Below are 12,321 nucleotides of genomic sequence, written 5' to 3'. Positions count from 1 at the left end.
GTTGTTCTTACTTCATTCTATTAACCTTCTTCCAAATATGCTTCAGACTTGTTATTTTAAAAGACAATTAAATAATTCATTTAAATTAAAATTATTTCTATTAAAAGAATTATGTTGACCAGAGGACTGTTGATGAAATGTGTTTAGCGCTCCTGTCTGTTGCATAAATAGAGGCACAATCCTGAATGATCAGTCAGAAGGCTTAGCTTTTAGCTTAAAAGTTGCAAGTTTGTCTGAATAAAACCCTGTTAAAGCTTTACAACATAGTTTTTGCTAAAGTCTTATTTTTCATTTGCCAGCCAATGATTATCAGTGTCAACTTTTCCTAACCTTTTCCCCCCAAACCTAGTCGGTCATTGAGACTGATATTTTAAAAAATGTGGTAAAGTTGGCAAAGTTGGCATTGGTTCTTATAAAATTGAAGGAATTTATTTGAAACATGCACTAAAAAATCTTGTGATATAGCAAAGAATAATAACTTTACTGGAAGTACATTTATATACATTGGAACATTTTAGTTTGCCCAAACAAATATGTATCTCAAAGTAGGACTTTGTTAGCAGTGTTAGTTTTGACTTTGGTTTCCTTGACATTCAGATCTTCAGGATTTAGCTGCCTTTTGTTTGAAACTTAGGAATGTGTATTATTTTTATTCTGTGGATTTATACTTCTTTGTTCTAAACTATACTTTTCCCAACTGCACTCTCAGCATCTCCTACCGTACTGCCTTAAGGAAAAAGCTTCATTCTTCCTCTTCTGTGCCAAATTTCTTAAAATTTCTGGCTCCTGTAGATGAAAATAACACCTCTGACTTTAGGAGCACGACAAGGTAGGGTTCTCTCTTTAAAGCCTGGAGGTAAAGCTGTATTTGCAAAGATTCCTTTGTCTGAAATATTTCAAATGCTTCTTGCACTTGCAAAACCTGATTTATGCAGCTGTTCACCTGCGTGTGTTCTGCATGTAATTGCTGTCAAAAGGATGAAGCTATCCCAGATTACTCTCCCATTAGGATTGCAGATTTTAGTAATTTATGATGTTGCAATGGTCATGCAACTTCCATCTATGTACTTCTGTCATTATTCCTGACATGGGAGAATTTTCAGTTAAGAAAATATGATTCATCCTAAGCAAGTGTCAGTGTCCTCCAATTAGAAGGAGATGATGACCTGTAAGCTCCTTCCTGTTGGTGCCGTAGCTATCTGAACTTCATTTATCCCTTTCAGTTTCTACAAAGACTCATATAACCATTTAGCCAATGGCTGGAATAAAGCAATGAATAGTTGAAAGTTCTAACAGATGAAAGTTATTAGTAGGATTTTTAATAGGAAAATATCATTGTTCCTCACTATTTCATTTTGTATTCTGATTAAAAACCTCTGTATAGCATGTGTGGATGACATCAAAGGAGTAATATCCAAGGTTCTTGGATTCTGTTCCCAAGTTTGTTGCATGTTTCAGAGGTAGACTTGCTAACAGAGAAGTTAAAAGTTTTTCTCCCAGTCTGTGTTGGGAGGGAATATATTGCATACACAGTGCACAGAAGGTTGGAAGTTTAGTTGGTGTTTATGAAGCTTGATGAGTACTTGCATCAGCAAGTCTCTGTGTCTCCTGTGAATAATTGCTAAGTTTTGTGGATGGCATGTAAATAGTGTAACGGTAAAGCTACATTATTGTGTATGTATCTTTAATATGTTCTGATTAATATGCTGCTGCAATATTAATGCAAAATAAAACTGAAAATTAATTAAATCTGGAAAGAGTAGACTGTGCAGAGCTGCCAGCCCCTATTTGTGAACCTCAGTGCTGTTTGCAGCCATGTAAAAGCTTCTGCCACAAAAGCAAGTTTCACCTTCCTAACACCGAGAGCTTGCCTGGCATGTGCACAGCACTCTGCACTCCCAGGGCAGTGGCCCATGGGTTCACTGAAGGCTGTGTTATGTTCCTGGCAGATCCAGGTGCCCTGCTCACAAACTGTTCTGTGTTGTGCCCTTTTAGTGACTACGAATCCAAGCACGGGCAGCAGGCCCTCGATGCGGACAGCCCCGTACGGACCCGAAGGCATTCCTGGAGGCAGCAGATATTCCTACGAGTGGCCACCCCTCAGAAAGCATGTGATTCTCCCAGCAGATACGATGGTAAGGGCTGGGTTTGTTTGCTTCTGTGAGCTTATTCGTGTATGTAGTGTATCAAATGTGAATCATTGTGTCTGCCTAGAGGGTATATTTACCTGGTGTTCTATTTCTACTGTCATTGCAGTTTACCACCTAGTTTTTGGTACTACTCAACTCATTAGCTGTTGAATTTTTACTTTTCAGCTTCATATGTAAGCTTTCCCTATTGTCTCATGTTAACTAGCCAGAGAAAAAAATTATTTTTATGTATACTATTTTAAAAAGCTCTGGGGAAAAAATGCATCACCAAGTATTGCTCCGAAGAAAAGAGAATGCTTCTATTTCCTCTTTCTGAGTGGAGTACAGACCTACAAACTAGAAAAATCCAGGTGTACAAGCAGGAATTACATTTCTTCTATGATCTCATTTGAGTTCTGCAGTGCATACTTTGTCCTCATGTATGCTGCTCTAGTCTGTGACATTTGCCATTTGTGCCATAAATATCCACTGTTCCCATTAATATTTTGTGAAATTCTTTATTGCTGAAGAACCACAGACTAGAAGAAAACCACTGTGCATAATCATGCATGTGCATCATTTTGTGCATTTGCTTTATGTAAGCCAGATAGCACAGGACATGCTGGGGCCAAGAATGCCTGAGAAAATCCTCTGGCTCACTAAAGTTTGAGTTTCACAGCACAAGCTTTGTAAGCCATAACTTCTAACTTACCTCTAAGGCCATTGTACGAGAAATAAAACTGTAAGGAAACAGAAAGGAGCAGTGCTTTATAGTAAATGTAGTAAAAAGCAACCATCCTAATGTCACTGAGATGTTTTTTCTTGCATCTTAAAGTGAGACCTTGATTAACCGGAGTAGGCACATAATAGAAGTGTTTCTATCATTAATGCACTGCTTGCAATGTAATTTGACTGACAGTGAGGTAAGCTGCGTGTGGGTACAGATGCCTCTCAAATCTTGTGTATGTGAAAGTGAAGTGATCTCAGGAGCATGTTGTCTGAACATACATGTGAAATGCTCTGTTGTACTTAAAGGCGTGTGAAGGGCTGTTATATGATACTTTTGTTTTTACATGTTTGATGAATCTCTTTGTGTCTGGAAATAGTCTTAATTGTTTTTGAAAGCCACAAAACCTTCCCGTATTAAATAGGAAAATAAAATCCACCTAAATTGCCTACCCAAGCATTTCCTCTGAGACATAATAGCTGTAAGATACAATCTTAACAACCTACAGCTGGGTAAGCAGAATAGTTTGGGAAACAAGTGCGGCCAAAATGGAAAACAGGATGTGCTATTAATAGGAGCAGTAATTTAAAATATTTGCCCTATTTTCTTTTTCATTTTACAGTAAATACTTGACTTAAGAACAGAAGAAAACTCAGAGTCAGCGAGTTTTTTAATTATTTAGGGCAAATACTAGATTTTTCTATTTGGACTTCAATGCATCTTCTGGAACATTTCTGGCAGTGAAGGATACACACTTGTTATCCACTTGTAGCCTTGAAGAGAGCTGCTGTACAGCTGGTCTTACACTGGACCCACCACCACAATTAACTAAGAACCCCCTCTAGTTCCAAAGTAAATGTAACTACCTGTCATTCATCATCTTGTTTTTCTTTCATATTCTGTCTTCTTTTAAGTCTTTCTCACTTTTTTTAGACTGATTTCCTTAAATTTGTACAAACAGCTGATGTATCACCAAAAGATCAATTTCAGCCAAATTGGACACAGGACAAAAAGGGTTTTAAAGATAACATGCTTTGTCATGTTCTGCAAAAGTAATGAAGGGACGGAAATAGGGGAACATCTGAGGTTTATGTGTTTCCCTTTATAAACAGACTCCACTGACCAGTTTCTCCCTCCAGGTGCCATGGTCAACACCCTACTACAGGGTAATCTGCAGGAGAAGAGTAAGAAAAAAAGCTGGGGAAGGGGTGTGTTTAAAAGATAGTTGGTCAGTCAGCCAAGAGACCCAGATCTCTGTGATTCAGAGATACAGTTTTTCAAGTTTAGCCTAGGCTGCTTTACTAAACTTCGTGTTAAAGGTAAAATCCACCAGGGTGCCTGAACTGTGCATTGCTTTGACCACATGGGGACAGGCATCATCAACAAAATTAAGCTACTCTGTGGCTGTAATTTCTCTGGGTTGCAATGAGTAAATTGCACATAAGAATGTGTAGGTTGTCACAAGAACTAGAGACAGCTTTAAGCTTTATACTCACAGAAAAACCTAGGCTCTGACATTTGTGGTTACTTTTGTATACGCATGTGGTGAGCTGAATCTCAAGCTGCATCATGTTCATTGCTGCTCTCTGTGTGGTTAACACAGCAGGATATGAAAGTGTATTTACTAAAAGTTTTTAGTAAAAAGTTTAAAAAAGAAAAAAAAAGAAACCTCAGACAACTGGTACCTAGCTTATGCTGAAATTCTGGTCTTACTCTTTCGAGTAACTTGTTAACAGTCTGATGAAAAGTCTGAACTTGATAAGTCTGATATCCTGAGTTTCCACTTGAAGCTTGAACAGCTTCAACAGCACTGTCTTGCACTTCTGAATCTTTTAATTCTTTAGGAAGTGCTCATAAATAGTTTGAGCTAAAACTTCATTTTCTGTAGCTCAGGTGGAGCAAAATGGTTGCTGGCTGTGCTTTGGGGATTGCATCATGAATTACCAGGCACAGCTTGTTTTGCAGACACCATTATTTAAAAGGAAGGATTTACTGTACATTAAGGGGGGTATTCAGTCCTAAATTAGTAGAAGAAAAATAGTGCAAATAGGTATGCTGGAAAGCCATTGTTTCTTGCCAGTTGAGATTCCTGCCTTGCCTGATCTCTGAGACAACACAAAAAGCATTGTAGAGAAACAATTACTTTTGTTTGTTGTGGGAGCAAAGCCCCACATACACATCCTTTTCCAGCCACTTCCTGCTTGTGGTGCTGCCACTTTCCCCTTCCCTCAGTATTTTTCCCTCCTTCTGTACATAACTTTACAATTAAGCACATCAGAGAACTATTATGCAATTTGCTGGCTGACAGAAGAGCCAGGTGATCCTTGATGAGCCTGAAGATGAGGCTGATTTCCAGTTTGAAGACCTGAAAAGAATTTTCTACATGGGAGAAATGATCTGTAGAAACTTCTAATACTTTACAGCTGGTAGCTGGAGGATGGAGTGTTGAATTATGTTAGTTCCATTGTAGCAAGCTGCAGTTCAAATTCTCCAGCCTCAACTCCTGCTGTTAGCTGCTTCCCCTGAACAGCTGTGATGCTGCTAGTGTTGTGGAGCACCAGGGGGCAACGTTTCTCTCAGTGGCACCTTCAGACACAGCATCTCATCCTCGAAATCTCCTTTTTGTTGTTTATTTGTGGGAGTGTCAGGAGCGTTGAATCCTGCAAAGTGGAGAGATGGAAAAAGAGAAGCAGAGTCTCCTTTCAAAATGGATCATGCTTTGATCTGTTACAATACTACATTTATTTTGAAAGAAGGGTTTTATTCTTTTTCTAAAGCTCTCATAGTCACTGTCCTAAACATTCTAAGTAATAAATGTGTTTCTTCAGTTATTTGATTTTTACCTTTATATCTCCCCACCCTACTTGCAGGCAGATGTTCCTACTTCTGTAGCATCACCCAAGAGCCAAATTTTTTGGCTATGTTAGTGACTTCAATTCTCTGTTCACTGGTAAAAAGGTGAAGAGAACAACAAATCAGTGATTATTTTAAACCAGATGAAGTATGGACACACTCAAAGGCCCTAATTTTCAGTTGGGTCAGTTTTCTATTCCCACTCACAATATTACACAAGCAATAGAGCAGGCAGGGACAAGTGTCTGGAAGATGAGGATGGGTGCCCTTACTCTGCTCAGGAGCAGGACCATCCCTAAATCAGTGTAGGCTGATAATGAAACTTCACTTTGCACTGCAGTGCAGCAAGATATACACTTACATTTGTTCAGCATCTACAAATCTCTGTGCAGTGGACAATTTTCACTACAGTTTTCACATATTGACTGCTCAGAATTGGTCATAGTAGGAGAACTGTTTTGCAGATTGTCAGAAACTTCCAGGACAGTCAAGTCAATTGCTGGATTTGAAGGGGATGTGAATAGTTTTTGAAGGAAATGGTGGGAAAGTAGTGGTGCTTGTTGGAGCTTTCTTGCTGAGTGAGGTGCATTGGAAGTAGACAAGAAGATTTTTCTTACAGCTATGTCAGTTTTAGGTTGGAAAATGGGTGATTTGTTTTAATGTGGCCAATGTATGGTGAAGTTATTTGTAGAACAGTGAAAGAAGTTGAAATTCAGAGCAATGAGATGCTTGTATCATCTAGCAGTAGTCAGCAAATAAATTCAGATTAAAAAATCAACTACATTTTATTTTAGAGCTTGCGTTACAGAAAAAATGGTTTAGAAAGCACAAGTACCTCTGTACAGGAAAATGAACTTGATTCATTAATTAAAATTAATTTGGTTTCAGCTTCTGTCAGATAGAGGTGGCAAACTGTTAAATCCTATGTGCATCCTATGTGAAGAAAAGTAGAAAAATTTGAATTTGAAGAACTGTTATTCTTGAAAATAGCTGTAGTTAACACTTACCTAGCTGTTTATGTGCTTTGTGGTGTGGGCTATATCTCTTGATTATTTAAAAATCATTTTGTAGTAGCATTGCAGATATTATAAACTGTTGCTTAAGCATTCTGTAGAGTGTAAATTACTTGTAACGTGTTTGCCAATACTGTTTTAGCAACGTAGTTACTATTAATTAAAGCCAGTTGGTTATATTTGATTACCCAGTTCTGCGTTTTTTAGAGCAAGTATATGCTCAATCTGATTTGCAGCACAGAAGTTTGCCTACAACCAGTATATACACAATTCACCTTTTATGGCTTCTGTGCCCATTGAAATATCAGGGTATTCCTTTCTCAGGCATCGATAATATTAGCAAATGAGGTTTATTTGGAGGTAGTGAGTACTTTTTAAGAAGTCGTTGTGGTTTGAAAATAAAATGAGTGAGAGACTCCAAGTCAGAAATACAATTTAATGAGAAGAAAAGGGAAAAAAGATAAAATAAATGCAATAATACAAAAAGACCACTGACAGAGTCAGAATACAACCTGAGCAGGGTGATGGAAGCAGTCCAGGTGAGGTGGTCTTCCTGAAGCAGTGATCTCATAGAAAGGTCTAGTAGCCCTGGTCTTCTGGGAATCCAGTGGGTAAAGACTACGTGTACTGTCCCAAATCCCAGCTTATATCCAAGTGAGAATGCTTGGCTCCTCCCTGTGGGTGGAGCATCTCACAATGGGATGATGAGTCATACAGGAGATCCTTGATGGCCCATTAAAGAGAGATGATACCCGGAGGGAGTTATCTATGAGTCATGCACAAGGCATTGATGGGCCAGTAACAGAAGGCACCCCAGAGGGAGGGGGGCCTGGGAAAACACTGCTCCAACAATTGGATTCATCAGTTCATGAAGATGGTGATAGCATACATCCTATTTAATGGTGATAGAATACATCCTATACTACAACCCAGGACAGAAGTCTTGGCTTTAAAAGAAAAGTCCAAAGCATCCTTCAGAGCTGATTTTAATCAACAGTGTTCAAATACACAGTTTTTCTATTCCTCCTTCAGCCATTGTTTAAGTTGTATGTCAGAATAGAAGAACTTGTTGCGTCTTGTGATTCTGCATCTGAAGCTTTCTAATGACAGACGGTCATTTTACCACATCTGGTTATGAAGTTAAATATTCCAGGCACCTATGTAAAATAATAGGACTATTATATCCTTGGTTATAGAAGTTTTCATTCCTCTTTATTTTTCTGTACCATATGTGAAAGAAGGTGTTGTACTACTTGAATGAAAAATCTGAAGAGTACTAAGGATGTGGTTGATGTGTTTTCTTTTGGCAATTGAATCTTAAATGACTGTGAAGTTCATGTTGTTTGCAGAGATGAATTTTGTGAAGTTTAAAATGCAACTAAAAAAATAACATAATGCAGTAAATGAAAGGCTTAATGGATTCTTCCATCCACATTCTTACCATATCTTCTCTGACTTTTTAACCCCAGAGAGTGGATGTGAGTTGTAAACACTACATGTAGAGAGAGCCATGTGTAAACAGTTCCATAGTGAGGATGGTGGTAATGCATTATTACTGAGCCTCCTCCCTATCAGCCCTTCCCTTCTACTTGAAACGTTCGAGTTTCTAGTCAAAGATGAATCTTGTTGTCTTGGTTTTGATAGTTGAGGCTGGTTAGATTAAGTGCTTCTGAAAGAATGTTTCTTAAATTTAGGCTTTTAGGTTGGTTTGTCACTTAAGCCTTGTTAAATACTAAGGTGGATTGATTAGGAAAATATTTGATAAACTAATCTTTTCTTAGTGATTTACAAATGGAATATCCCTGTTCATTTATTTGTGATCAGGTATTGTCTGTTTTAATTACTACTGAGGTCACTCACCATCTTTCCATGTACAGACTTTCTTTAGTATGGCCCCTAGTAGTAATATATTGCAATACTTCCTTCTTAATCTTTTGTGCTTTGCTTTTTGTGTCATCTTTCCACATAAGAGTTTTGTGTAATGCATTTGTTGATCCTTTTGGAGTGTAGGGATACTCTGCACCTTAGGGTTGAAGCACTGCCATGTGAAAAACCAAGTGCTGAGTATAAATGTATAGATGAGTTGTACTAATTCCATCTCATTCCATTGTTCCTACTGGCCTTGTCCTTTATTGGGTAATATAAGTAGTGGAAGCAGAAGAGGAGTGCTTTTGAGGTACATATGGATGTGCTAGAATATTTGGGCAACATTTCCATCTGGTTCATGAGCAGTGTCATCTGCAATTCAGTACCTTGAAGAAGTTCTCACAAGGCCACGAAAGGTGGTGGTTTTCCCAGTGAAGTGCAGTTTCTCGGGGAATCGTGTTTGGCCGACAGACTTGTAAAATTCCATTGTGCAGAGGAATAGTTCTGAAACGTAGTCCCAAGTATGAAGCTCAAATGGAAAATTACCATAAAATGACCATTTTATGATCGAATATACTAACAGTTATTGAGTCAACTTGCCAAATCCTGAACCTTAGAGAGCAGAAGTGCAGGAGTAGCATGTATGGAGGTAGAATTTTATACGGAAGCAAAAGAAACAATATATTTGAAAGGAGTTAGGGTCAGGTCAAACGTGGAATAGGAGTCAACAAAAGCTGACTAAGTTGGCAAGTGAATAGGGAAGCAGTCTTTCAGTGTGTACTGAAGCAGTCAGATCCTGTTTAAGTGCACCTACTAATCTCATAAAAGGCCGCCCATTGCTTGGATTTTAGTACATGGCAGTTTGGTTCAGTGGAATGTGAACTCCCAGTTACATGCAGTTGAATCAATCCACTGTTTAGCTTTACTTTCTCTGCTGTCCTCCAGATCCCTGGTGCGTAACAATGCAATGCTCAGTTCCTTGTATTTCTGCTCTTGTCTGTTCTGGATCTGGAAGCTGGGTGGCATGTCTATCTATCACCTTGTAGTTTCATGGATGTGGGTTAGTGCTGATTTATCTAATGTCTGAGTTTTTTATTTTGCTTTGAGGGATTACCTTCACGTTCCACCTTCCTCCCTCCTTTACCAGCCAAACAGCTGATGCAACTCTGCAGACTTCTGACAGGCCACCTGAGCAGTTAAACAGGATCATTCTGTAAATCTTGGCTCTTGCCAGTGTGCAGACAGGAAGGAAGGCAGCTATTGAATGTGCTGCACTTTATCAGAGTAGACTTTAGACTTGCTGTTAAATGTCCACAAGTGATAAGAAGCAAAAGAAAAAATAGAAAAGGAGCTGCTGTTTGGAAGGCAAAATCAATCCTAGGATTCTTCACAGAAGCACTAGAGGTAGGGTTGATAATCATAATTGCTCAGCTTTTAGAATTTTGTAACTTTTTGGTTTTCTTTTATAGTCTTAAGCATTATTTCTTTTAATGAGTACTGATTTTATCAGATTAGTCAGCAATAGATGGGAAATTTTCAGCCTAAATGGAAGCAGGACCATGGTCTTCAATAACTGATGTTTTGCAGCAGTTCAGGTGTTGCCACATTTTGGTCACTGGAGAACGACAAGTGAGTAATGTCTCTGATAAACCTGTGAATTTGGTACTTGAAGACCAGTCCCTAAAATTTATCCTGAGGAAGCAGGATGTGTACACTAAAGACAGGAAGATTCTAGATGTGGAATGTGTTCATTCTTGCTTTAGGAATGCAATGGGTTTAATCAATTTCCTTGTATGTGTTTTGCCAGATTGGGTGTTTTTTGGGTTTAGGGCTTTTTTAGCAAGTAGGTAGCCATAAACTGTATCTAGACATAGTCTATTATTTTCTAACATACTTGTGCATATATGCATATGTAAAATCAAAATACACATCTGACTCTAAAAGAGATATATAAATCACTGGGAGGATGTGTAAAAGAAACTTGTTTCCCCCAAGATGTGCCTGCATTCCATATTGGATGCTATGAGAATGGAACATGAATGTCAGATGTGAGTAGACCACAGAGAGTGTGCAATAGATACGGGGTTTCCCAGCTGGATCACTTTTCCTTTTTTGCATTGGTGTATGGTGACAACTTCTGTTAATTCCTCTTTCTTATAGTCTCATTATTCTATGCAGCCTTAGAGGAAATTAAAAACTTCCCTTGAAGATTGTCTTTTTATTTCTGTATTATTTTATTCAAGCAAATTAAGTGAATTTTACCAGCATTATCCTTAAGAGCATTTCCCTTTAAATATTTCTTAATATGCACTAAGGAAAATTGGGTGCAAAGCTACTATATTTAGAAATTCTACATAAAAATGTGCAGAACACTGTTGACAGTAAAGCATGTGCATCAAAACCAACAATTGCATCAAAAGCAGCAATCAAATAAAAACAGTTTTCCTTTCATGCTCAATACAAGCTGAAAATTATTGAGCCTGTCTATCTTCTCTATGTGCTGACATTTGCCTCTCTCTCTTTTCTAATTGCTGATCTTAGCCCACTGGAGTCTTTCCATTTACCTGTAAAGAAAAAAGATTAATGTTTCCCACTTTCTTTTAATGAATATAATACAGTCTCTTCATTGTATTGATACTTGTTGTATTTCTGAGTGCATCTGTCAGTTTTCCTATTTTCTTTGCAAAAATGGTGGTGGCCATTAAAGTGTCAAATATTTCACCTTCACCTAATTCTCATTCCCATGATGTTCATTGTTCTTTGAAGTGCTGTAGATACCAGAAGTGTGGGTATCCACACCTATATCCAGAGTGCAAGGTTGTAGATGTTTAAATTGGTCTGCTAGCTGAAAATGTTGCACTCATTTTTATATGTATATTTTAGCCCTAGACTTTGTGGTGGCAAGCAAATAAATGTTGTATAAGGAAATGGGTGGGTGGTATTTGGAGCCACACTACTTCTCTCTGACTCTTTGGGAGGAGAAGATTGAGAGTGGCCAGACTTCAAAAAGCAGAAGTGAACAGCTGTGAACATTTCCATTCTTAGTCATCGGAGCTCAGTTGTGCGAGTGCCTGTGAACAAACAGGGAAAGAATAGCTGTGTATGAACTGCATGAGTCAAAGTAGAGTGACAGTCTGGGCAGAAGTTAAAGGGGAGAAAACCTTCCTTTTTTGTTAGTTTTGAAGTGATGGGAAGATGTGTGTGTTTAATCTTTACCACCATGCTTGGCAATGATCAAGAAGTGGACCGCTGAGCTGCAATCAGAATAATTGCTTCAGGAATGCTCCTTCTGCAGGAGCTGTTTTGAAAGAGCACACACAGATGTACTTGTCCTTGGCTGGCAAGTCTGTGAATGGGTTTTGTTGCACTTTGAAGCACTGTCCTGCATGTATAGCTCAGGGAACCATTTCACAGCCATTCTGGTTGGGTGAAGAACTGCTGTTGTGATGGCCTTCCATTTGAAATTTGGTAGGAAGAGATTGGTTGTTTTGACCATTCATTTAAAAGTTGGTGAACTGAGTAATTTTTCTTTAGATACAACTTGTGTCAAATACTACTGAGCCTCCAGAGAAGCTGTATAAATCAGTAAAATTAAGTGATACTACAGCAGGTATTAAGAAAGCAAAGTATAACAGCTTGTGCTTCTTACACTGATTACTTGATTTAAAACAATGTTATATACCCTTTCCCTAAAACCAAATTATTTTTCAATTTGCCTGAGATTTATTTAATG

General features: G+C 38.2%; 1 protein-coding gene across 8 annotated transcripts in view; it reads left to right on the top strand.

Annotated features, from left to right (window-relative positions):
* The window catches only part of TBC1D1 (TBC1 domain family member 1), a 100,944-nt gene that overhangs the window by 65,427 nt on the left and 23,196 nt on the right, over positions 1–12,321 (top strand). For 4 of the 8 annotated variants that reach the window (XM_066317118.1, XM_066317117.1, XM_066317125.1 and 1 more), the window contains 2 exons: positions 710–829; positions 1,996–2,135. In XM_066317118.1, coding sequence (XP_066173215.1) covers positions 710–829; positions 1,996–2,135 — 260 coding nt within the window. Of the gene's footprint in view, positions 1–709; positions 830–1,995; positions 2,136–9,852; positions 9,993–12,321 lie in introns of those variants that run through there. The other 4 variants (XM_066317119.1, XM_066317122.1, XM_066317121.1 and 1 more) reach the window with 2 other exon arrangements.

Source organism: Sylvia atricapilla, chromosome 4 (genome assembly GCF_009819655.1).
Source record: "Sylvia atricapilla isolate bSylAtr1 chromosome 4, bSylAtr1.pri, whole genome shotgun sequence".
Taxonomy (NCBI): Eukaryota; Metazoa; Chordata; class Aves; order Passeriformes; family Sylviidae; genus Sylvia; species Sylvia atricapilla.
This window is presented reverse-complemented; position numbering and strand designations above follow the sequence as displayed.